The following is a 26,981-nucleotide window of genomic DNA, read 5'->3' on the forward strand; positions in this document are numbered from 1 at the left end:
CTATCTCAATGGAGGCCTTGCCCCGCAGGAGGAGCTTGAGGCACTCGGCGTTGTCCGTCAGGCAGCAGTAGTGCAGCGCCGTGCTGCCCTTCCCTGTCTGCTTATCCAGGTTCCCACTGGCCAGAGCGGGGGTAGAAAGAGAAAGTGAGTCACCAGAGGCCGGGGGGCAGCACAGGCAGGCGCGCCAAGCAGTCAGAACCACAAGAGGAGGATTTCTCCCAATCCCCCACAAGGTGGGTGAGATGCAGCACCAGCCCTGCTTGTGGACGTGGCACTGTCGGGGAGCTAACGGCAGCAAGGGCAGAGAAACCTTGAAGGAAGAGGCATGTGCTGTTACTGAGCAGGGCCAAGGGGCTGCGTCCTGCCTCCCCCGGGGCCAAGAGCATCCCTCCTGCTTCTCAGTACCCAGAAGCCTGCATGACTTGGGACGAGGTGGGCATTTTTCATTAAGCTTGTTTCACTGACACTCTCACCAGGAAGGGGAAAAGCCACTTTTCCAAAATCCAGAGCCCTAAAGCTCCCCTCTGAGCTTGTTTGCCCTGGACTGCCGTGAAATAGGCCTAAGGGGGGATCGGAAGATTTCAGAAGTGCTACCAGTGTAAAACAGGAGCAGGTTATCCCAGAAAAGGCACTCATGCTCTCCGACGTGAGGCAAACTACTGGCCCTACAGGCAGAGGCAGCCCTGATTCTGAGGAGGAAGGACAGCAGGGCTTCGTGCTCTCTGCACAGACAAGTGGGAACAAGAGGGTGGCCACCAGAGGTGATGCCCATTGCTCCCATCAGGATGGAACCTGCTACGCTTTCAGCGTGCAAATAAGCCTTACTTTGTGATCTCTCTCCTGCTGAACTCCTTCTGTTCTCCCTTCTCTTGCCCTCTGAGAATTTACACTGAGGCATGGTGGCAGCATTCATCTGTTTAATCCACTGTTTGCTGAGGCCCTGTGGCGCTCTAGTCACTGGGTGGGCATCAGGCTCCATCAGAGCACAGGGCCACCCTTGTGGCTTCCATGGTGAGTCCAGCAAACCGCTGACCCCAGGGCAGGGAGCTGACCTGCCCCAAGATCTGCTACCCATGCCATTTCTTCTCCCCTCCCCCAGGGCCAGCAGGAAAAGGCAGACATGCAAATTACCACCTTGCTTCTGCACGAGGCAACTCCCACTACATTTGAGCAATTTCAGTGGCTTTTAACCTGCATTGCCCCCTCCAGTGCACCCCTAAACCACAAGCAGGTCAAGTACACTCTGACAGGTCTTCACCTCCAGCTCTCTGCTGTTAGGTAAGCAATGCACAAGTAAGGCAGGACGCATGGAACAAGGGACAAGGGTACTGCAGGGGCTGGGCCACTCTACATGTGCACCTGCTCTCCAAAGGCAACTTCTAATTAAAATGTAAAAATGTGCAAACCAAACAAAATGCTACAACCTAGTGCTGTGGGTTACAATCTCAGCTTAGGCTTGTGGCTGAAGTGTTGATCTCTGAGTACCTCTTAGCTCTCTCCTCTGCTCAGGGTACCCTGCTTGGGTCTTGTGGGACAAGTCTGAGGATGGCACAGAGAGTGGTCATGGGGGTCAGAGACACAGTCTGCTTCCCAGGGGCCCAGAATTCATCAGACGTATCGACATGGTATCTTGCTGAGACCCAGACACAGTAAGTTGAATCTTGCAGATACTGCAAAGGGTCTCTCTCCTCTCCCTCCAGGACTTTCTTAGGATTGTATTGGCAGCCCGTGCCTGGTAGTGCTTTTCCTGTCCTTAATTCATGTTTAGACCTTAGAAAACACACAACTGAAACAATGAGGCACACCTGATTCCTTCTGCAGAAACACCAAGGAACTAAGTCAAATGCCTCCCCTACCTTTAGAACACCTACCTGTTCTGAACTAAAAAGTCTACGATGTGAAGAGACATCCTGTCCACAGATCGGACTGCGAGGTGGAGGGCGGTTTCATCTGGCTCCTGAAGACCAAACAAAAACATCCCAGAATCCCAGGAGCCATCAATTCCGTGCCCAATGTGAGTGAGGTTATGCATCCTTCTTCTAAAAGCCTTTTATTCTTTCCTTCAATAAACTTCTCTCTCAGACATACAGGGCCCTGTTCATCTCCATGGCAAACTTGCTGCCCTTAGGAAGCCGCAATTTCGAGACTGGTCCTGTTCCTAACTTGATGGGAAACGAGGAATTCAGGGGTTTCCTTTAAAAGTCGCCTCAGCCTTATGTCCCAGTTCTTGCACCAGCAGCATGAGGTGCTCCCTGTAAGCAGGGGCCTCAGCTCCATGACCCCAGGAAGGCTCCCCAGGCCTCCTGTGCCTGAGTCTCTTATTCTTGCTCTCTGAGTAAACATTAAGTGTTTATTCTGAAAACAGGGTTTAAGTTCTTCATTCTATACTTACATGGAAGGCCATCAATACTAAAACATGACTGTCTTCAATTCATACTAGGGGCACGTGATTACCACTGCCTTTTCTGAAAGGAAGTTCTGGTAGGTGGGGGAGAGACCAAACGAGTGTTGCTTCAGGTAGATGGGTGGGTGGGAGAGCTAGAGGCAGAGGGAATATCCATGGACGGGGGACAGTGGACGGAGGAAGGCACTGTCCCTTCCGCCTGCCCAGCCTCTCTGTTGGCCGGGGCCACACCTGTCCTCAGGCTGTGCACAGCACAGAGCCGAGTGTGCCCCACCCCACCCCACCCCACCATGGCTTGAGTCCCCTCTCTCACCTTCTTAGTCTCAGACACTGAACATTAAGGCTCCATAGAATGTGCTCAGCTGCTAAGGGGCAATCCTAGCTCTGGGCAGCTTTATTCAAGGGTAAAGAGATTTCAAGGGAATACATGTGTGAGTCCACAAGGGCATGTGGTAGAGAAGTAGGACACACACCGACTTGTGACACTTGGGTTGTTTCCTGTGGACCTGATCCTGTCTCTTGCACTCCTGCTCCCTTAGAAGGTGGGTGTGGGGGGCTCAGGCTGAAGGGCTATCAGAACTCTCCCTCCCAGTGTGGCCTCGGGGCTGCTGCTGAGCTCCCCGTGTGCCTGGGGTAGGGGGGCACCACAGCTCTCGTGGGAAGCAGGTCGGTCTTCCTGCAGGTTGCCTGGGCCACTGAGAAGCTGCTCCCTTCCCCCAGGGAACGGGCTTACTTTCCAGATCTGGTACTACGTGTTTTGTTTAAGAAGAAACCACCCATTTCTTCTCCCTGAACTCAGTGATGTTTTCTTTTAGAGAACTACGCTGCCAGCATTTCTCGTTACACTGCCTTGCCACTTCACCAACACCTTTTTTTTTAAAGTAGCAAGCCACACTCTTACATGTCCATTGGCCAGTGGGATTTTTTCTGTAAGATCCACACCATCGGCATACGCTTGGAGCAATCCAAAAATATCTCTCGTTTTGACGGCCTCACAAAGGCTGTGAAGTCTGGCCGTGTTATCCGCATGTTTTTTCCTTGCATACTTCCTCTCAATGTACTTGGCAGTAATGTAGTCCTTTCTTACATTCCTGAAATCAAACATAATTGCCCTGTAAATGATTAAGTGCCTCCTTTAAACATATCTAACCTTCAATCATCTACAACAACTTTTAAAAAAACCCTGCCCACACCTCCTCATAGGAAGCACTGGCCGAAAAACCTGGAGCGGGGACACGAGCTGCCGTGTGACTCTGCTGCAGGGCCTGCGTTCACTGTGACTCCTTGGAACACTTTCAAGAAGCACTGAAATACGAGCTTCCAACACAAGAGGCATCAGGCCCAGTGCGGGGGTCCGGGGGCCTTGCCCTGGCCAGGTTATGGAGGCTGCAGGCCCCTCCAGAGCAAAGACTACATCTTCTCGTTTATGAGCACCACACCTGGCAGAAAAGGTATCACTACATGTCTGATGGACCCAAATGAACCGCCAGTCCTTGACGTCCACTTTCTGGCCTTTATGTGGCAATGTGTTCACAGACTCCACCTCTCCAGGGAATGGGAGAGGGAGTAACCTGGAAGGAGCCAAAGAAGCCTGTGGCTCAGTCTGAGCATGCAGGGAGAGCCAGGCTCTCGGTCGGATGGCTGGATCTCAAAGCGGCCCCGACGCTTCCGTCTGGGTGACTTGTGGGCAAGCTACTCAACCTCTGTTAGCCTCCCTCCCTAGACAAGGCTGTGCACAGGGCTGTCACAGGATTAAATGAGACAGAACATTTAAGTATTTAGCACAGACTTCTGGAAACCAGATGGAGTTACCATAACAGGGAAAGAAGACAGGGCTAATGGCGGCACAGGGCAAGGGGAACCTGGTTGGCCCTCCTTGGCTCAGTCACTGCTCATGGCAGCCCTGCATCAGGGCTGTGCCAACTGCATCTGCTTTACTACAGTCAGTTACCAAGCCCCTCACATCACCACCACGGGGGACCTGGCTGAAGCACACCAAAGTTGGGGAGTGGACAGGCCAACTCCAGGCCTCCAGGGTGTGGCAAGAGTCCACCCCAGAGAGAAATACCTCTGATTAAGTCACCTAACACATCCAGCACCTGGGTGTTTATGCACACAGACTCTGCGCGAGCTGTGATGCATTCTCACATGTCACCTCCATGTTACCCTTCCCGGGCCTGTGCATTGAGCTGAGATAGGCTGACTCATCTGATCCACACCACAATGCTGTCGACTGTTTTTCATCTCCAACTTGCAACTTGCAGATAAGTAAACAGAAGTTCATTGAGGCGACATTAAATTCTATTTCCTTAAGCAGCTGGTAAGCTCCCTTGAGCAATCTCAGCTCTACTGGCAGGGCCTCCTAGCACAGCATGATGCCCAGAGATGGCTCAGGGACTGTACAGGCTTGACACGCGATATCTGACAACCGTCTGATGATTCACATGAAACTCCATGGGTTCCTGACAGGTGTCTGGACTGGATGGTTGTCAAGTTCTAGGCAGTTTGAATAATCACTGTGGGACAATCATCACTATGACACCCCCCCCCACAACACCCTCACCAGGAAGGGGCTAGAGATAAACTGGATCTTTTAATTATGTTTTTAACATATTATTAATGGGTCCAGGGCTTTGTGTCCCATGAAGGTTGACCCCACACAAGCAGGGGCACCAATCTGTGATACCACACTCCCCAGCTTTGTGAGGGAAGTTTACTCTGCCAATGAGACCTCCTCTTAGTCCCTTTTTTTTGAAAGGCTTAGGCTTTTGGAAAAAAGCGATGAACTTAGTATAACAATGCACTTGGCATATGGTCAGGAGAGGCTGCTTCTATTCCCATAGGACAGGGCTTGGAGAAGCATCCCAAATTGCGGAAGAGAACAGTTGTGCCTCCGTAAGCAGATACAAATCTGGCTGCATCCCTTCCTGACTGCTTATACCTCTCGACACCCATAAAACCCAAAGTCTGGGTGTTCACAGGCCCCTAGAGAGTCTTTGGCTTCTTCCTTCCACAGACATATCTGCAGGCGGAATGCCGTCTTGAGATAAAGCCAGAAACAATGCTTCTTTTCATCTGGAAGTAAAATCTTAGATTATAAAGGAAACAGAGGTGGGACTTTATCTTGACTTTGCTGATTAATTAAATATGTACTGAACCACCATAAGCACACACTATAGTGGGAAATACCAAAATGAGTAGGAAGCAATTTATTATAAAAATATACATAAATACCTGGGTCTGACATAAAGTGGAATGAAATGTTTTAAAATAGAGCTGAATGCCACAGGAGCACAGAGCCCAGTGATTAATTCCAACTGAGGAGCTGTGAAAGTAGGTGGCATTTTGCCAAAGAGGGGGAGGGGTAAGGTTCCTTTCCATTTGTGCCACGGGTGTGGGGGGAAGCGTCTCAAAGCATTTACATTTATGCATTTCTACTGAATGATTCCAAGCAGACAGTATTTATTTTTTATAATCATCTAGCCTCAGAATAAACAAATTCTCTGCTTTTGAAAGGATCCTTGGTACTGGGAAGAAATTATTCATTATACACTTTGTTCAAAACTGATCAGTATCTCAGAGCCCTGGCACTTTCTCCATGACAGCAGGTGTCTGTAACAGTAAATAAGCCCACTATACTGGACTGTGAAGTTTCCCTTACTAAACAGGACCTTACAGCTATCCCAGGAAGAGCTGGCTCACCCCCGGGTAACTCTCTAACTGAAACCTAAGCTGAGGGGACCCTAGCATTTCAGGGTCTGTGGAAGCAGTGCACGGAGCTGAGCTTCTATGGCCCAGACCATGGCGAGCAGGCAGAGCTGTTCATGCCAAGTATGGCCCATGTTACCTCATGATCCCACTGATGTCCCATGGCTCTGTGAGGTGGGGATTTCCCTGTTTATATTAGAGGAAAGGCCCTGAGAAGTTATCAAATCTACCCAGGTCCCACCATCGGATAAGGCATGGGATTTTTATGTCCCTTACTGCCTCTCCAGGTCTGGGTAAGAACAGAGTTGCATCTCAGACCTGCATCCAGAGAAGGTAATAACCTCGTAAGCCACGTGCCTGGCATCTAAAACCACACCCTATCATTCTCATGGAAATGCGACACCACAAACATCTGCTACAGGGCTCAAACATGAAAAGCTCCCTGCAGACACCGATACCCATGAGGGTGCAGGATGGACAGGGTGCCCGCTCATTCCCACTCTTCTCAATTAGCTGACCCAAACACCAAAGAACACCGACCCTGCAATCTTAGCTTTCTCAAGATCCCTGAAAATGGTCACAAAGATCTAAATTCTCTGCTTTTGCAAAGGGCCCGTATACCACCACCTGTATGTAAAACCTCCCCTAAAGCCTCTGCTCGTTGTTCCTCGCCCAGTGTCCTTTAGAGAACTGGTGCCATCAATTCCATCTCAGGCTTATTCCAAGGGAAAAGCTTCCTTATAAATGAATTCTTCTACTCTTAGCATATATTTCTCATCTCCCCCTTTCCTGCCCCAATACTTGACCCAACTCAGCACTCAGATGCAGGCGCTGTCTCTCTGACCTGGCCTCGGGCCATCCCCTCTGCCCTCCTCCGGCTGCCTCACTTGGCAGCATACTACGGTGGCTTGCACCCCCAGCTCTCTTGCAAGCAGACAGGCCCTTCACACCTAACAGGGCTGAAGTCTAAAGAGGGACGGGAGTGCACTGCCCTGACAGGTCAGCCTCCCAGCCACCTCGCTCTCAAAAATCAGTGCAATCTGGGCAAGTTACGCTTTGTTTGGTAAGATTGGCAGGAAAATCCCCTACCATTAAGCTCTGCCTCAATGTGCCAGCTGGACGCATGAGGCACATAAGATTCTCATTTAGGTTTTATGTCAACAGTGCAACAGAAACAAAACTTTGATGGAAACAATGTCACATTTGCAAGGACACTGGGAAAGAGAATTATCCATGTATCTACGACAGCCAACCACTAATGAACCCTCTCAGAGGCTCAGAATTCATGCCGAGACTAAGACAGGAGAGTGCCCGCGCTGCCCTATGCAGATGGCAAGGGTGTCCCGCACACCACCAGCGGAGGCGGAAACTCACTGCACCGCCTTCACAGACAGAGCCTCCTGCGGCCTCTTCCTAAGAAAAATAGCCACACCAAACTTCTATTTGGACACCCAAAAAGAATCAAGTGACTTAAGAGAAAAAAGCACCTTGGGCTGACTTACTCCCTAAAGAAGCAACGACTGATGTACTCTGAACTTGTCACTGCCCAGCTCTCTGGGGCTTGGGTACAAGGCCAGCCTTTGCTCAGAAAGCAAGAACAGCTAGTCCCATACTTACATGTCACTGCATGGGTTGGGCTTGACCGAGTCCTCAGCTGGAAGGCAGCACTCCATGATCTCATTAAAGCCTGCATTCCCAATGTTCTTGGCAAGCTGCAAAAAAACATGAGTCTGTTTCAAGGCACTCAACTATGAATACATTCCCCTGCTACACACCACTCACACATCCAATGATTAATGGCCACTAAGAAATAGGGCAATACAGTGGTTTGCCTTTAATGAAGATGGGCAAAACCCAACCCCAAAGGTGCCCATGACACCAGAGGGAGAAAGGGGCATGCCTGTCACAGGAGAGCGTTCTTGTAAGCCGGCGCCGGGATAGAGCACCAACATGCGCAAGGGCCTCCGCCCTAATCCATCTGTGCTCCAGCTGAAACCGAGCTGACCGCCCTTACTTACCCCCTCAAGGGAGGTGGCTCTGACACAGAGGAGAGGGGGCTGGTCTCGGAAACAAAGATACAGGTGCAAATCACAGTCCTATTTGCTGCCTTTGTGACCACAGGCAAGTTCAGTTTACCTGAGCTTCATTTTTCATCAGTACAATGGAAATGACACCTACCTCACTGGTTTATGATAATGATGACATGGGACAATTTAGGTGAAAGCATTCAGTAAACTTAAGCACTAAAAATGTAATGCATTTGTTCCAAATATAAGGTCCTCCCCGGCCAATCAGCCTTCTGACTTGTTAAAAATTAAATGAACACATTTTAATTAATGCTTACTGCATACCAGGCACTGTGCTCTACACAGCAGACACTAAGGTAAGTGTTGCCTTAGTCAAGCTACCCTGATAATGTGGCAACTGGCCATCTCCAGAATGGAAGCATAAACACAGAGAGACCAGGAGCTCCCTAGAAGCAGGGATTTAGGCATCTTCCAGGACCAGCACAGCACCTGACAGATCAGTTTCCAGATCAGCTTCCTCAGTGTTGCCTGTTGACTGAAATAAACAGAACCAGAAGGCAGCATGTGGCACAGCGCTTTGGGGAGAAAGCACATTGGCAATGGTGTTGTTGGGGTGCCAGTGGCTTCCAACGTTCTCCTCTCAATGAATTATGCAGACAAAGGTTATGGGGGATGTGCTGGAGGGTGAGGCTGCTGCCTGAACTGCCCCCTCCCTCTGGGAACTGGCTCAAGGGAGTGGCCAGAAGGATCTGGGTGAGACACTGTGGACCATCATGGTGGCGAGTGACATGACGCATTGAAACAGGATCATGAGATGCCGAAGGACAAAAGAAACATACAGGACAGGTTAATAACTGGGTGATGAGCCTTCCTAACTTGACTTTGTCCTTGATAAGTGAGCAGAGACTCCTAGATGCTTCCTTCATGCTTCTAAAGCACCACAACTCCACCTTGGTTCTCAGTCCTGGTGGCCTCAAGCCATCGTCAGGTGGCAAACTGCAGCTTCCCTCAGACATGGGGCTGATGGTCAGGGTGGCTCACCACGCCAGGGGACAGGTGCCAATGCACCATGGAGCCAATGCCTGGGAAGGATTTCTTGGGTAGTCAGCATCAAATACAGGACTGGCCCCTAGTATCAGAGCCTATCAGAGCCAGGCACATGCTAACGCTGTCGTCTTTCAATATAACGTGGACGCTGTCCCCCAGGCCAAGCACTTTGAGTCATTTTCTGAAGGTGAGTGGCAGCACAAGCCAGTGTCTCCCTGTGAGCGAGGGGCCCACATGTCTCCTAGCCTGTGACAAGCAGATGGGAGGTGGTGAGAGGAGGAGAGTTCCCGGGGAACAGGAAAGCTGCTTCCCTTCTGCTTGGGTTTGGCTGGTTTACTTGGGGACAGCTGGTCCAGGGAGCCACCACCTCCATGCGTCACACTTGTCCAACGCAGAGAACCGTGTTGCCTCCATTTGCCAAGCTCTGGTGAACATTTCGGCTTGCTGAGAGCTCCCTCAGAATCCTCAACAGAGCAGAGCCTTCGCCGATGGAGACTACACGGTCATGTCCAGAGAATGTCAGTCCCAGCAGGCCAATGGGGCGGAGCCAAGGAAGCAGGCAGGCTGGCGCTAAGAGCTTCCAGCACACACGCCCTCCACTCCCAGAGTACCAGCCACCACAAGCTTGAGGGTTGGGCCGAGGCAGACACAGGGTACAGTCAGATCCAGAAGGGCCTGAGTGTCCAAGTGCTACATCACTCAGAGGGGTGACTCCCAGTCAGCCCATGAATGCACATGGACTCCTCAGGTGTGCTGGGCACTGGGCATGAGACACGACCCTGCTCGAAGGGGCTCTGTCTAATGAGACAGAAATGAATTAAAAAGAAAAAGAAATGTCCAGCAAGGAGGGCTGGAGTAGAAGTCTGCACTGGCCGTGAGAACAGAGGCAGCAGTTACCTGATCGGCTCTGCCACACTCACCTTGCAGGTGAGCCTCCCTGCACAGATGCACCCTGAGGAGAGGTACCAGGAATCCCTGTTTCCAGACACCCTGAACTTCTACCTGCAGGGCCCTCTGGGCCAGAAAGAGGCCTTAGATTTTCATCTAGAAATTGTTTTTCGAATTTGGAGTGAAGATAGGGGAGGCTTCCTGCCCTGTTTGCATGTTTGCATGTTTCCAGGTGGAGGGACATCAGTTACTGTGACATTCTTCTCTGTTCTTACCCACCTAGAGGAAGGGCAATGTACAGAAAGGATTCCCTGCCTGGAGCTCAGCCTCTCCCCCAAGAGGACACCACAGGCCTCAGAGGTTGGTCAGGCTGCTCTGCTGCCTGTACCTGGGTGGGCGACACGGGGTCGGAGGTGCAGAGGCCAGGGTGCTGTCACTGCATGTGTGAACCTCATCAGCCAGTTCAGCTTCTTTCAACAACAAATCAGACTTTTGATTTCTCAACTGGTTTCAAATCTGTGGGGTGTTATTTATTCGGCCCCTCCAGTCTCAAGAAGTGTGGAAGGCTTAGGGAGCATGTTGCTCCTGCAGCAAACATATAATTGGATAAAGGCCCAGGGAAGTGAAACAATTTGACCCCAGCAGGCAGAGCTAAGAATTGCAGGCAGCTCTAATTTTTTTGCATCGAAAGAAGGGGGCACAAAAAAATACTCTAAGTCTCATGGAAAAAAAATTATATATTCTGTTTTTTACCAAAGCCTTTAAACATTCTAATTTTGATATATTTTGCAAAGTATATACTTTTTACTTACTTAAGTAGGATAGATAAAAATTATTTTATATATTGTATATGTTTTGGTGCTCAACTTTTTCTGATAGAGTTTGTGGTTAAAAAAAAGTTGAGAGTTGCAATTTAAAAGAAAGAAGAAACACAGGCTCTGGCGTCTGATGGTCTGGGTGTAACTCCTGGCTCAGGTGCGTGGGCCAATGATTTCATGTCTCTGGTCTCCTTTCTGAAGACAATTCTTGTTCACGTTGGCTGGGAAGGGTGTAAAGCACCTAGAGCAATGCCTGAAGCATAAAGTTGCTCAATAAATGGCAGCTGGTAAGACATTTCTTGTTGCCCTTGGTATGCTGAGGGGCTTCATTTCAGCCTCAGGTGATGCACCAGTTATCCCCCGTAAGGGAGTTCCTAGTCTCTCCAGGGCGTTTCTCCCCCCACGCTCTTTTTGATCTGGCTGATGGCTGACACTCTTTCTACTCGACAGCTTGCTAACCACCTCACGAGAAACTCACGGAACAGAGGCCTGAGTCAGTAACATGTGCTTCTGAGGTTCCTGACCCTGTTCTTCAATTTGATGGAAGATTTGTAAATTATCGACTTGAATTCGATTCTGCAATATCAAAATTTCTTATATTTATTTCACTTATGTTGTGAAATGGATCATATGATACTAGGACCCTGGAACCAATGACACTGTTTTATGTGTGAATTGAAAATCTTTGATGAAATCATGAGCATGTGAAGGAGGAAATTTACCTTTTGAAATCTATGCTTAACAGGAAGCTTTCTGGAAGTAGGCTGTTTAAAAGTCTACAGTACTGAGCTAGTGAGCACTTAATTAGAACACCGTGACTCCCAGAACTCATCTCATACTTCAATCAACCTAGTTTCTTTCCATTGAATAAGAAATAATCCTAAAGACAGGTAAAGGGAAGAAAAGATTACTGCTAACCAGTTGCCCTCATAATTGCTGCTGAAATCCATTCAATTAACATGGAAATCAAGCATGCTTTCAAATAGAATCAGATCATAAAGGAAATGGTGAGACCGCCCAGAATGCCATCTGATGAAAGTGATTGCAAACCCAAGGCCAGAAAATAATTTACAGATTTAAGCAAAAGACTTCTACCAAGAGGGATGTAGTGAGGCCATATGAGAGGACAAGAGTGCCACTTTGTGGGGTAAGCAGCTGTCTATTTAAGACCATGATGCCAGCCAGAGAATGAAAATTCCTGCTCAGGTACTCGCTGTCTGTTGGGCCACTTAAAAATCCTTCTGTCACAGCACAGCACCCCAAGATGTGAGCGCTGTTCCTGGTTTACCTGAAAGGTAGACACACTGTTCCTATAAAGTAACTCTGTCCAGCCTGCACCCAGAGAGGTGCTGTGAAGTTCTTTTCCAGTTCACCCTCTTATTTCCTTTAATAGGGTAGGAAGAGATTTAATGAGTGTTTGCTGCTTAAGAACACATACGATGATAAACAAATTAGCTCAAGACACTGACGTCACTGCTCTAGGAACCTGAAAGGTTCAGAAGTGGAGGAGACAAACCCGAGTGGGACCTCCCGGTGGAGGCACACATCAGAACACACAAGTCAGTTTTGTGAAAGAATTTTCTTAAAATCATCTTGGAGGAGGAGATAATAATGATAGCTGATATAGTTCTTAACATGTGCCAGAGGTAAACCTAAATACACACACACACACAAAGAAAAGTAAGTGTATCAAGCCTTCAGGAAATCTTGTTAAAGCATCTGACTGTCTAAGCAAAACAAAATAACCCAGCTGCTCTAAAAAGGCTCAAAATGCTCCTGCTTTACAAATGAACACTAGTACTTGACACACGCACTCTATCACTCTATCACTTAACCTAATGGCTGAGCAATGAGGGTTTTGGACAGGATGTCATATCTGCAGTCCTGGCACATGGTGAACAGGGCTGGGGAGAGAGGTGAGAAGACGTCCACCTGCTGTGAGCGACCAGAAACCAGACACAGGTCAGGGCACACGGAGGGTGGGAAATAAATGCCATGTGATTCCAGCGGCCTTTTACCGTTTGCTTTTCCAATGATTACAGAGGAAAGAGACTTAGATAAGGAGTGTGAGTCCTGGAATCAGAGCAAAGGGGTCCTCACCCCAGAGCTGGCACTTCAATAATTACGTAAGCTTGAGCATATTAATATAACATTCTGAGCCTCAGTTCTTCCTTTGTACAGTGGGGGAAACATACCAAGGTCACAGGGTTGTAGTGAAGGGCAAATGAGCTCTTACAGATTAAGTGCTTTGCCAAAGTGCTAGGAAAAGATAAGCAATTACTATTTTGCCAGTGTCTCGAGGAACGCAGTATGGCAGTATAGCCACTCTGTTGTAGTTTACCAGTGCTTACTGAGAAGTAATTTGTGTTTCTTTGAAAATACAGTGAGAATCTCAAATCTACGCCATCATCAAATCAGCCAGGACACCACTTGTACACACACAGCTCTGCACAGGCTGAACACATTATTACATTAACAGTAACCACAGCATGTAACTAAGAATACAATGCTTGTGTCTTGCCAAGTCTAGCTTGGTTTCAGACTTTAAGCCATTACAGTGGTTACTAACTGGGGCTACCAGAATCCACTCCAGTTTCTCCCAACTTTGTCTTTCAAGTTCATAAAGGAATCGCTTGGAAAGACAGGAAGGATTTGACCAGATAGTTCAAAATGCATTACAAGTTCAGACAAGGTGGATCCAGTGTTGTCATCAATAAGATTTATGGCCCCTTGAGAGCTATACTGACCACAACAAATGATTTTCTGTCAAGACAACTGCTCTTTTCATTAAAATCAATAAACTTACTGTTTATTGTCCAACCCCAGCCACTCCAAGAAAGAATTTTAACACTGCTTTCTAAGCAGCAATTACAGACTCTGACAACAGGCCACGAAAGCTCGTGTCTTAGGTGGCCCCAAAGCATCCAGGTGTGATATGCCTTGTTTCTTGGTAGGGCCACAGTCTCAAGTCTCTGGAAGTTATTTCACAGAAAATGCTTTTAACTCCGGTATCATTCTATGTCACTTGGCTTATGTGTTATTCCTAAACCAAGAATAAGGTTCTTTTAGAAACAAAGTCAGTGAAAGCAAAGACCAGTATCTCTCCCAAAGGAAGCCCAGGAGGGCAGAGGAGAAGTCCACTGGAGGATGGACACCGCATGCCTGGCAGAAAATCCGCTGTGACTCAGGGAGGATGAGTCCTTTGTAGCCTCTGGCTCTGTTCTGCATCTGTCCAGCGGGGGAGGTGGACCTCACAGTGCCATCACCCTACTCCAAAGTCTTACATCCATCTCAGTGCTCCCTTCTCACTTTCACTTCACTTGATTCATTTAAGAATGAAGTTTTTGCAACAACAAGTGCCTCAACCAGTAGTAACTAAGAAGGAGGAATTATCAATGAGTTTCTAATTGCCCAAATCCATCTGAAATATTAACCACCACCAGCCCAGTGGAATTTCAAGAAACAAAGTGAATTTGAAAGCCAAAATAAAAACTTAGATTTCAGCTCATGTACTTCATTCCAAAATCAAGGACTTGAAAATTACCAGCAGCTCAGATGTTCCTAACACATCTAACGTCAGGGACTGCATCCTGGAGTAGTGAACGCCCAGCTCCCGATGGATTCCAGAACACTCAATGCAGGTCAGGATGCCCAGATTGGTGGAAAGCCACGTAGGATCTGCCAAAGACAACAGGAAAAATTGGAGCTCATAGCAAGTAGAGGGCCAGGGGTCAGAATGTTTTCCTGCACAGTTACTGAACATGGAGTTTTGAGCACGAGCATGTTCCTGATCCTTGGGCAGCCAGTCCCCTCATCCATCCGTAATTACCACCACTGGCACAAAATGCACATGTGCCCACATCCGTTCTCCCTCCTCTTCCCACCCGTCCATTTACTTACTCATTTCTCCTCCTACCCTCCCCTTCCTTCACAAGCATTCCCAAGTGACAGGTGCTGTTGTGAAAGAGAATAAAGAGGGCTCAGTGCCCTCTAGTGGCCACGGGAACCTCGGGGGTCCATCCTGAGTACAGACCCGGCACGTCACCCACCTGCTAGTACCAGCAAAGTGGGGGAGGGGGAGCATAGGAAAAAAAAGGCCTGTCTAAGTCTAGTACCATGTGGGGAACCAACTTAAAACATTCATGTCTGCATGGTTACAAAATGCTAATAGTAAGGACAGAGGACACACTATGAGCTGATGCCATGCTCTGTGTTCAGTACTTTGGTAGTAGCAATAATAGCTCTGATTGTGAGAGCTTCAGAAATTATAGGTACTTTCACACATACCTCACTTAATGCATGTAAGAGCGCCAGAAGGCAAACGGGGGGTGTCATCTCAGAAAGGAGAAGGGCTTGCTCGAGGTTCACGTGGGTACAGGGCCAAACTGCAGTCCTGCCTTGACCTGGGCTCAAACCCATACTTGCACCGCACCATGACCTGCATCACAGTCTTTCCCCTCAGAGCACCTGTATTTACTCAATGAAGCATCCTACTAGGTGCTTGGCACACAGTAGGTACTCAAGAAATGCCTGACAGATGAATACTGAACTTACTGAAAATGGGGCTTTCAAAATAAAATGCAATTGAGCACATTATCACAGCCTGTAAGTTCCATTCTTTGGAACTGCTTGTCCTTAGAAAGTCACAACAGGTAAATACTGTAACCTTGGTCAACAGATAATTGTGAAGTTATTTTTCAGGTCATAAAAAATGTTGTCGATGGAAGGAAATTCTCTGGACACCTGCGTCTTCTGTTCACTAGACCTAGACTAACATCTCTACTGTTTCATGCTTTTGGTAGGTGTGAGTGTACATTTAGACTTCACATCAACTTTCACTTCACCTCTATGGTCTTAGCATGTTCAAACAAAAATGTACACAGATTCAGCTTCTTTACAAGAGTGTTTCAAAAGTCCAAGTATTATAATTGTCCTTAGGAAAAAGCACAATTCACTGCTTATCATTTCCTATTTCATCTTCTGCTTAAGGTATTTTTCAATGGGTCTAAGACCCCATGGGGTAATCCCCTAAATCACCCTCAAATATGGCCTTTAGGGTAACAGGAAACTCATGGCACTTCTCAACTGTTCACTCTATTTGGGTTGTTTTTTTAATGAAAAACTCATATAATGAAAGAGTAAGTGACCATGCTGGCCAAGCCACCATCTTTCTCATTTAATAAATGTTTAGAAAAGGCTACTCCACAGCTCCCCGACTCCCCAACACCATACCAACTTAATCAGAATAAGTCAACTCCATAAACTCTTAAAATACTAGCTGTTAAAACCTACAATGATACTCTGTCCATTAAAAAACTATGCCCTTACTAGGCTTTATCTAAAATGCTGAAACAAACATCTCATTTCCCAAAGTGTGACACCTGGAGGGAACCCAAAAACAATCTTGACCAGTTCCTTCCTTTTCCATATAGGAAAAGTGGTAACTAACAGAGGAAGTGCCCCTTCCAGGGCCACAGACTAGACAGCAGCCTAGCATTACTGCACACGTTCTACAAGTAGCACAAGAGGAGGATGGAGTAACTCCCAGGAAAGGCCATCCCTACCCAGCCTCCGGAGCCCACGTGATGGCCAGATGACCTTGGTTTCACCCCACTCTGAGCTTGGGGTTTCCGGTCTCCGAAAGCACTGAAAGGCTGACTTCAGTCTCAGGCCCTCTACCCGCCCTGCCCTGAGGCCCAGAGACGAGTAGCTTCCCACTCCCACCACCAGATGGCATAGGATGTGGTCAGGCTGAGCAGAACTGAACTTTGTATGACATGAAAGGGAGACTCAGTGACAGGGTTTTGTGAATCGGAAGGAGACTGAAATGCCCTAGAGCAGGATGGGGGCCCTAGGTCACCTGGCGCCCCGCAGTCACAGCACACATCATTGCCCGTCATCCTCTGGACTTCAGAGATGATCTCCTTCGTCAGTTCCTGGACTATGTTATTCTCCCCAGTGTTGTCATCTCCCTTAAATGCATTATTTAAAGCTTCTTCTTTGCTGTTTTGCAGCACAGACATCCAGCTAGCAAACAACAGAGACACTGTGTTAAATCCCAAGTACTGTTGAGTCCCAGCCCCAAGTCCCACTTCCAAATAACTTACATTTGACATTCCTGTTCATCTTCTGCTTGAAAGTGGTATGTCCTGTCATCTGCATGGCAAAGGAGTTTTGTCAGTTCTGAGCCCAGACAGAAATCCGTAAGCAATTCCAAAAGGAAATGTTTCATAATTAACCCCAGAAGTAATCTTAACTCTCTGCTAGGACATTAACAATTTGTATAAAATCAAGCACCTTCTCACATCCTTTATATGCCTGCCCTTGACAGGTTAACTGTGGCTTTGTAATCCGCATTAATTAACCTGCCCTGTTCTCCACTCAAGTCTAAAGAGATTCAACTTCCAAAGACTGAAGCTATTCAATTAAATTATCACCATCCTTTCAAAAGCTTTATTTTTTTTAACATGCTATATAGTAGTTGGCCCCCAAAAGTAATTGTTAGAGCCCTCTGAGGAGTAAAAGAGTTTTCTAAAGTGAATACCTCAGGAATTCAGACTCAGTAAGTCCTTCAGGGTAGCACAGGCTGGAAGCACTTGCCTAAAGACATTTATTATGCATGAGGCACTAGAGCAAAGCCATGGATGGAATCTTGGCAAATGCCAGCTTGCCAGAAAATCAGATTTACCCAGGACTGCCTTCCCACACATCCAAAGAATGCGGTCATTCATGCTTGGTAGTATTAGGCACTTACCAGCTACAGAGCCTCCTTCGTACCTAACGTGCTATTATGTATGTAGGTTGGGGAATGCTTTGAAGTTGTTTTTGAGGCTGAAATAACTGCTTGTGCACCTCCCTAAGCGGGGTTCCATGGGCAAGCAGAGGGGTGCCTGCACCCACCTTCACCCGTGCAGGATTCAGCAAGCTTTGTTAACTACCAAGTGCCAATCAAGTCCTGAAGGGTGACATGATGCTTGTCACGGGTTACCTCTTCAGAAAATGGAAAGGTCTAAAACCCTCCAACTGTTCCCTGGCCTCTGGTCAACATCAGATTATTCTGTCAGGTTCCCTCCCTTTAACTCAAACTTTGGCTCTCTAGAGGTCGATAACCCCAATAGCAACCACATTTTCAACTATGGTCAGTTTTACATGCGTACACCATCTTGTACGAACAAAGGATCTGAGAGCATGCTCCAATGAGAAGGGTAAGTGAATCTGTGGCCTTACTAGACTGGGTAGGGACCCGGGATTATACACAGAATAAAGTCAACCTGTATTTCACAAATCAGTCTAGCATCTGAAGAACAGAACCAACACCACCCAAAGCCCTTCCACACATCACACTGCTCAGTGCCTCCCTGCAGCCCAGTGCAGTGCGTGTCAGAATGGGGAGATGGGGTACAAGGTATAACTACCATGGGCCTCTGTTTCCTCACCTAGGAAGGGGGAGATGGTCATAATTACTTCACAAGTTTGCAGTAAGCATTGAGTTATACAGTAAAAAACTTCCTAGCCCTCAGTAATACAACCCAACAGACATCTTCAGGCTCAGGGACGCTGAGGCAAATACAAGGCACTCCTCTTTCCAAAATGCTCGGTCTAGAGTTTTTCTCTACAAATACAACTTAGGTGCCCAAATCCCTAATAATTGCCTTCCGAAAGGGGAGCCGGGCCTTCCTTCCCCCAAAACTGCAGCCCTGCGGCCTAAAGCTGCCGAGGACAAAAGGGCCGCCTATGGTTTTCCAGAGACACGCTGGAGTTGAAAGAAAAAGCATGTGTATCACTGGAAATTAAGGCATTTCTCTTCAAAAACTGCTTCTTTAAAATGCACTGTCTGCAATGGGACTGATGTTCTAGAAGAGAGTTCAAATACTTTCTTTGTGGCTCAGCATCAGAAATAAACTTACGTGAAATAAGGTCAAAACACTTCTTCTCCTCGGGGTTGGTCTTCACCTGGCAAGTTAATAGGTTGAGCTTTGCAGGAGGCCGGTTAGCCTGTTTAAAAAAACAAACAAAAAAAAAAACAGAGATGGGTGGGAAGGAATGGAAAGTTATATAGTAAATTTTCTCATTAAAATACAGGATTTTCATTCGTTTGCAAAGATAGCTTTCAGAAGGCAGACCTCACGTAGAAAGGCACATCCCAGTGTGTCCTTGAATCTGGGCACCCCGAGGGCAGCCGCTCCTCCCTGCAAGGGACACTTGGTGGTCCACACACCACCCAGACAGCAAGACAACTAACGCCGGCTTTGAGGCAGATAGCAGTGGGCTTTCTAGGATGAAAAACGCTCCACAGCTAGAGCTCTGAGCCATTCCATCCTCAATCTACTGATGACTCACATAGTTGGCTGCATGACATGGGCACCCAGCTCAATTTCTGGTGATTTTAAAAGTGTTTTCATGTATGTAAACACTCACTTCCAGTGAAAGTAATCTCACAGCACAAGAATGACAAGAGAAATAATTTCCCCTACATTCTTATGTGATGAGATAGTTGATTCATAACCCTACATGCCAACCATCTGTCACTTAATTTTCAACAAACCCACCTCATTCACATACATATCCCCACCTCACCCCCCAACAATGGTAACAAGAGATCAGAATATATTTTTGTCAGAGATGTGTCAAAAATGGCTATTTTATAACTCTGTCAAAAACTATCATAATTAGTTGAAAAAAGCAAAGGACAGATGATAATTTCAGGAAAAAAAAGTTTGTGAACAGCAAAATTCCTCTCATAAATCTTGGAAAAATTTCCAAATCTTGGAAAAATTTCCAAATGTGAATGGCTTATCCTACCCACCTACAAAGCTGCTAAATTAGGAAAGGTCAAATGAAATGTCTTACACTTTAATTGTTCTTGTTCATCCCTTCCCGTGGCCACTAGCTGCATTAAGAAATTGTAAAAGCTTGGATTTAGGATTAAGTGAGATACATACATGTGCGTCAACATGAGGGCAGACCTGTGAGGTCTGTAAATGAAGACCTGCATTTACAGACCCCATCTACTAAACTCCAGAGGTGGGGGTGAAAGAGTAGAGTGTCCATTAAACGAGGACTGATCCTTGCAGTGTGAACAATTTGGGTTTGATAAAAGGAAGTCTGGATAAGCAGGACTTAGGTAAACAGGGCTGCACTAGCCTCTCCTGGTTCATGGTCAAGCTGACCCCATCTGTTACATGGAAGCCACTGGATACTCCCCACAAATTAGATGCCTAACAGAATCCTCAGATCATCAGAAATAAGAATTCAAAGACTCCAAGTTCTGCCTAATCTTACAAACCTTGACAATTTTAAGTAAAAGCACCATCAATCCAATTTTGGGTCTTTACCAACAGAATCACATGGCTCCCCGAGCAGCCGAGTGACTGGTGGTGGGTAGAAGCCCACCCCACAAAGCAGCCAAGCCCTTTACCACACGTGCTCGGCCCATATAAAGTCAGCATCTACTCCTCTCACCTGCAGTGATCAAAAAACTATATATGTGTAATTAGTGACATTCTTGGCCTACTTCCAAATTGTTGGTATCCACTGAGTCTTAGATACAAAAGCAATAAAAGGAACTGGTGCACTCTGATAAACACAGGAACATTTTCATTGACAAGAGGATGATTCTAAATAATAATAATAATAATACTAGCTACTAGCTACATTTACTCAGCTATTAATAATAATAATAATGCTAATAATATTTGCTTATCTGAGACAGGCACTGTTCTAAGCATTTTTAATGAATCAATTCATCTAATTCTCCTAACTGCCCTTTGAGGTAGGAACTATTCCAATTGTAGATAAAGATATTGGCTACATTATATATAAAAAAAGTTACTGGGCAGGCTAAATAAATTGATCAAGCCTGGGAGCAGTGGAGTCAACATTGGAAAGAGCCAGCCTGGCTCCAGAGCCCAAGCTCCTACCTGCCCCTCCCTCCTGTCCTCAGAGTGGTCTTGCATGGTGAGCACTGTCACTTACCGAGGCAGACCGTTAGGTATCCTTGTGCAGCAAAGAAGAGTTTGAATTAATGCCACCTCTTCTTCACTGCTACCCTCCTCCCCATCCCTGCCCCGACTGGTATTCTTTTGCGGCCCCTGTGCCATTGGGGATAATTGGTCATTCTGACTGAGACAACTGCCATCGGACAAACTTCTTACTTCACAGTGTATGACTACCACAAAATATGGAAGGATATTCAGTGCTTATCTGTGAAGCAGGAACAATTATAAACGCACATGTGGCTACATACTGAAAAGTAAAAACTATAAGAATGGGTCCACAATGATACCTTAATAATTAAAAAAAAAAGAAAAAGAAAATAAGTAAGTAAACAAACAAACAAACAAACAAATAAATAAATTCAGGAAGGAAGGAGACCAAAAAAATCCACAAAAAAACAGAAGGGGTCCACAGAACATACAAGCTGACCACTTTAAACAGTATCAGCTGTTCTGTTTTACATTAATAGTTATGTGCTATTTGTCTATTCAGATTAAGTATACAAGAAAAATTTATGGGAGAAAAACTTTAAAAACAAAATTCTATCCATTTAATCCCCTCCTACCCCTGCTATTGTAATTTGGGAAAAAGTGTCATCATTTAATTCAGCTATAGAACAGTTCTGTCTGATTCATCGGATCCCAGCATTCCTCGAGAGCCTAATTTGAGAAGTTCTAGAAGGTTTAGTAGAAGACTCAGGAAGGAGTGAAAACAGACCTGCAGACGCAGTGTCTGCCATGAAGGTCTAGATTCTTAGTGAAGCTCCAATTTGTATCATGCCAATCCATTGTTTCCCAATTTGTCAGGCTTCAAAAGTAAGTTTATAACTTGTTTCTGCATGATTGATAATCATTTTTAAGAAGTTTAGATTGTGTAAGAACCAATGGACATTTTTCCAGCCTAACCCAGTCCCCAGTCTTTGGCCTTATTAATTATTGTGTCCCAAGCAACACTTCTTTCCAGAGCCAGAACACACAACCAGCCTTGGCTAACAGGTGCACCAACTTGGGCTTTCACTGAATTCCTCCCAGACGGCATTGTTTGTCCCTCTGCTAGAGTACACAACACAACAATCTCATACCCTCTGAAGGCTGCCGGCTTCCTGGGAAGAAGCCAGTTTCCTAACAGAGCAAATACACCTTTGTGCCTCCATGACTTAAAGACCTGCTTCTCTACTGAGTACCAGATGCGGCTCTTAGATTCCCATTGACTCAGTAATGTCTTCAAAAAATTGCCCCTTTTTTCCCCTAGTGGTAAATCAGTCGGGGAGATGCTGGCTAAATAGGTAAGCTACCCAAGGAGCAAAATTAAAACAAAACTCAATAAAAAATGCATCTCTTAACTCTTTCTTAGTGGAGGTTAATTCAGGTCACCACATGCAAACACTCAGGAGACAGAGGAGCAGGCGGCTGTTAGGATTTGGCCTCCCAGAGCACGAAAAATGCACATGGGGAAAGGGGAGGCAGAAGGGCTTCTATACCAACACACTCATTTTCCTGGCAGGGCAGAGTGGCATAGCCCCCTCCTGCTGCCACTCCAGCCGCCCGCTCAGGGCCCAGGCTGCTTAGGGCAGCGTGAGCCATCAGATAGCACAGATTCCCTAGAGAGGGTTCCCCGAACACAAGGCACTTAACTCCATGTGCCAGCTGTGTGACGAGTGAGCTGTCAGCATGCTAGTGGAGCTAGTTTTAACTGTACCATCTGCCAAACTGGGGCAACTTATCAACATTTAGAAAAACTAAGCCTCTGTGTCATTTGAGAGGAAGCACAAGCAATGCAAGCTGATGCTGTCCGGCAAGGATGGCCAAGCCTGTTTCCATCTCTTATGGAGGTATAGAAGCATTCATTGGCTTAAGCTGAGGCCCTGGGTTCAGTGAACACTTTAATCAAGCAAATATACCAAAGCTGTAAACAGGTACAAAATGAATCTCATAGTCTTATTTTATGAAATTTTCCACACTGAGGCAGTAAAAATAAATTCGTTGTACTCAGTTCATGGCACTCAAGCCCGACACACACCCACATATCTATACAGAAAGAACATATCAGGATCCCAACTGCGTGGCCCCAGGACTGATGTGGCAATCATAACTAAGGCCAGTAAAAATTGGATTTCAGAAAAGAGATGATCTTTCCTTGCCCAGGCAAGATGCACATTAAATCCCCTAGGCGAGAGGCCCAAAGAGATCCTTTGAGATAACCTGATACATGCTAGTTCTACTGTCTCACCATCCCACAGCAGTCAGTGAAAAGGAGGAGCCCCAATGCAACGCCATTCCCCAAGTGAGGTTTCATCCTATTTCCCTACTCATAAGCACCGAGAAGAGCTGTTTCTCTGAAGACTACACTAGGCATGACCTTTCTAGAGGGGCCTGTGCTGTCTTTCCCCAGGTACCCACTTAGGACAGGGAAGGCAGGGGGAGACCCAGCATTCTCTTCACTACCACCTACTCACAGGACTGAGGCTGCCAGCAGACACATGGTGTAGGTCTCGGGCCTGGGGAGCACAAATGCAAGCCATCCCCAGTGTTCTCATTAGCAAGAAAATGGCAACCACCTCGGCCTTTAGACATTTTCAAAGAAGTCTACCAGCCTACACAGTTTTCACCAGATCCTATCATACCAGATAAGGTGATCATAATCCTAAACCACTGTGGAAGGAGCACCATGTGTGAAGGGCTGTATTTGAAACTGTGGTTAAAATCCTTGGACTCTGAAAGCTAGATCAGTAGATCATTTTTCTCTGATTGGTTTCTTAATAGATTCATTATACATGGCTCCATTTCCTGCCTGGGCTCTGATACACAAGATGACAGAAAAAGGACTTAAAGTTGGGTGCAGTGTGTTAGATTTCTATAATAAAGTTACTGAAATTGCTCTTTTCTTGAATTTCTGACTCTCAAGAGTCCTGACCACTTAAACACTTTCCCCTTAATGGAAAAAGGAGAAACCTTCCCAAGACTGATGTTCAATTTCCAGAGACAGAAAGCAAGAGAGCGCCTTGCTGTTTGTTCCTGAAAGTCACAGGCTTCTAACTGAAGGCCACTGGCTTATCAGGTGTTCCTGACTCCGTCAGGCAGTGAGTGAATGATAAGGCTTCCCTGGCTGCAGAAGCATAAATGCGGGGCAGGAGTACCCTGTCAAGAAGGGCCTTTTCTCAACAGGTAAGGCCTTTGAAATGTACCTTTGGTGCCGTGACCCGCGTAGGACAGAGTGTCCTCTGCTTCACTAGGCTCTTCACGCTCTCGCCTCATTACACTGTGAACTAAAAGAACATACTTACGGTACCATGGGATATGGTCAGAAAGCCATTTTTAACTGAACATTTCCTTTTCTGCCACACTTTTCGGATCCTTACAGATAAAGGGGGAAAAAAATAAGAGTTCAGAAATTTTGGACACAGGGGCTAATGAGCATACATTTGAACTGTAGTAACGCCACTCCACGTACCCATCGCTTTTCTTGTAGAGGTTGCCACTGCGCTCGGTTCCGTGTTCTTTGTTTCCCTGAGGCTGATGTAAACTATAGGCTGTACTCTGACGAATTTGTGAATCCTAAAAACAGCCAAACAAGTTGTTTTCAATGCTATCCAGATTCCAATTTTTAGAAAAGCAGTACACAAAATGACATTTATGCCCTTAAACTTTTTTTTGAATTACAAAAATTTCCTCTCACCACACCACAAAAGTGGCATAGAATTCATACCCAGGAACTCATAAATACCATGTACCAGCCTGGAGAAGGAAATGTCAAGAAACCAGCATTCCCACACAGGCCAAAAGAATGAGCCATCTGGAAGTTTCAAGGTCTGACTCGATTATGAGCCTGAAGTCCCTGACAGTGGCTGAGCGGCCCTTGAGAGAAAAGGTGACCTGACACTGGAAGGGGATGGCTTCAAGCAGAACAGAAACAAAAACAATGTTCTGCCTCTGAATTAGGCTGCCTGCCTCGGTTTCCTCCTTGGAAAAAAGGAAAACAATACCCAGTAAGAATTAAACAGAGTAAGGTTTGAGTAAAACAACAGGTGGGGCCACCTGGCACATAGCAGGTATTCACTTTCTGACCCCATCATCCCAGCAGGGGGATAATGAAACTGAACTTAGGTTCAGGGTAGGCCAGTCTCTAGGTCAGCTGAGAATCTGACGGAGTTTACGACAACTGGGAGACTCCAGACTTCAGCTTCTTGAGGGCCAGGACCATCAGTGAAACCTGGGTATCCAACAGGTGCCCCCTGTGTAACAGGTGGAATCAGAATCCAAGCCAGAGTGGAGGGGACTGCCAGTGCAGGCACTGGCTATGCTGGCAGACGGAACCCAAGGGGAGCAAAACTGAACAGAGAATTCCCAGGCCAACCAGGCAGGGATGAGACCTGCCTGTTTACTGAGGGACCCCTCTACCCAGTTCATTTCGTAATGGAAGAAACAGAAACACAATGAAATAAGTGATTTGCTCAAGATGCAGAGCTTGTCAGAAGCAGAGCAGAGGGTGGAAGGGAGCTCTGCCTCCCACTCTGACAGCCCTGACCTTACACCACATGCCCTGACCGCAGGGTGTCCCAAAAGACAGGGCCAGTGTCACCTCCACCATCACTCAGACAAGATTTCGGGAGACCAGGCACTGCCTAACCAATGAAAGAGCTAATGAACCACAATCAACGTGATCTGGAACCGACAGAGCCGAAGGAGGGAGAAAGCCATGGGGGAGTTTGCAGGAAGCGAGCTTTAAAGATGAAAGCAAGAACGGGAGGAGAACGAGGGAGGGTGATCAGGGCAGAAGGGACGACACACAGAGGCCTGGAGAGGAAAAGTGACGGCTATGGCCATCCTCCAGGGACACAAGGACAAACGGTGTGGCTGAGAATAAAGTGGGCCAAGTGGTAGAAGGGGCAGATAGACTTCAGTCAAAGTTTAGACTTCATCTGAAAACAACAGATGAAAACAGATACTTGACAGCTCTTAAAAAGATTTCTGAGTTGTAAGAGTTTTTAATTTTGATGAAGTCCCATTTATCTACCATTTCTCTTGGCATTTGTACTTTAGAAGTCACATCTAAGAAATCGTTGCCTAATCCAAGGTCATGAAGATTTATACCTATATTTTCTTCAAAAAGTTTTATAGCTTTAGCTCTTACTTAGGTCTTTGATCCGTTTCAAGTTAATTTTAGATTATGGTGTGAGGAAGGGGTACAAATGCATTCTTCTGTTTGTGGTGATCCACTTGTTCTAGCACTGTTTGTTGGAAAGGCTTTTCTTTCACCATTGAATTGTCTTGGCACATTTGTTGAAAACCAGATGACCATAAATGTAAGGGTTCATCTCTGGACTTTCAATTCTTTTCATTGATCTATATGTCTATCCTTATGTCAGTATCACACTGTCTTGATTATCACAGCTTTGTGGTAAGTTTTGAAATCAGGAAGTGTGAGTCCTCCAGCTTTGTTCTTCTTTTTCAAGATGGTTTTGGCTATTCTGGGCCACTTGCAGTTCTGTATGAATTTTAGAATCAGCTTGTCAATTTCTGTTGGGGTCGCTAGAAAGGTAACTGGGATTTTGATAGCAATTGGGTAGAAGCAGAACTTAACATATGCAGATCAATTTGGGGAGTATTGCCATCTTAACAACATTAAGTCTTATACTCCATGAACATGGGCTGTCTGGCACTGACTTCTGAACTCTAAAATATATATGGGATAACTCTTCAAAAAATTTTAAAAAATATTCAGCTGAGAAGTAATGTATCAGGTACTCCATTATTGAACTGACAACAGAGCCTGAACAAGCAGATGCCAAAATAGGAGAAATGTACTCATTTTCCATGGGAGTTCATGCAGTACTCATGCCTGCAGACAATTAGGGCAAGCAGCTCACTCATTAGAATAAGAATGGTCCCAGTTTCCATATTCTCTCAAAAGGGTAGCTTATTAGCACTAGAAATTGAGAGCAAACCCAGCCTTAAGCACCAGTGGGAATAAATGCAGTGGAGGAGAAATGGAGAAATACTGCTTACCTACATGAATCTCTGTAAAGGACTAAAAATAAACCTGTCAAAGGACTAAACTGCACAACCAAAAAATAGTCTATTAATTTGGGGAGAA

The 26,981-nt window shown here is 46.3% G+C and overlaps 1 protein-coding gene across 5 annotated transcripts in view; it reads right to left on the reverse strand.

Annotated features, from left to right (window-relative positions):
- The window catches only part of ASAP2 (ArfGAP with SH3 domain, ankyrin repeat and PH domain 2), a 161,526-nt gene that overhangs the window by 19,205 nt on the left and 115,340 nt on the right, over positions 1-26,981 (reverse strand). For all 5 annotated transcript variants that reach the window (XM_073216811.1, XM_073216824.1, XM_073216818.1 and 2 more), the window contains exons 10-19: positions 24,339-24,442; positions 24,172-24,241; positions 18,800-18,887; positions 17,000-17,048; positions 16,753-16,919; positions 14,437-14,570; positions 7,730-7,824; positions 3,306-3,495; positions 1,872-1,957; positions 1-116 (exon numbers count right to left, since the gene is read on the reverse strand). In XM_073216811.1, coding sequence (XP_073072912.1) covers positions 1-116; positions 1,872-1,957; positions 3,306-3,495; positions 7,730-7,824; positions 14,437-14,570; positions 16,753-16,919; positions 17,000-17,048; positions 18,800-18,887; positions 24,172-24,241; positions 24,339-24,442 — 1,099 coding nt within the window. The remainder of the gene's footprint in view (positions 117-1,871; positions 1,958-3,305; positions 3,496-7,729; positions 7,825-14,436; positions 14,571-16,752; positions 16,920-16,999; positions 17,049-18,799; positions 18,888-24,171; positions 24,242-24,338; positions 24,443-26,981) is intronic.

The sequence above is a fragment of the Manis javanica genome, chromosome 1 (assembly GCF_040802235.1).
Source record: "Manis javanica isolate MJ-LG chromosome 1, MJ_LKY, whole genome shotgun sequence".
Taxonomy (NCBI): domain Eukaryota; kingdom Metazoa; phylum Chordata; class Mammalia; order Pholidota; family Manidae; genus Manis; species Manis javanica.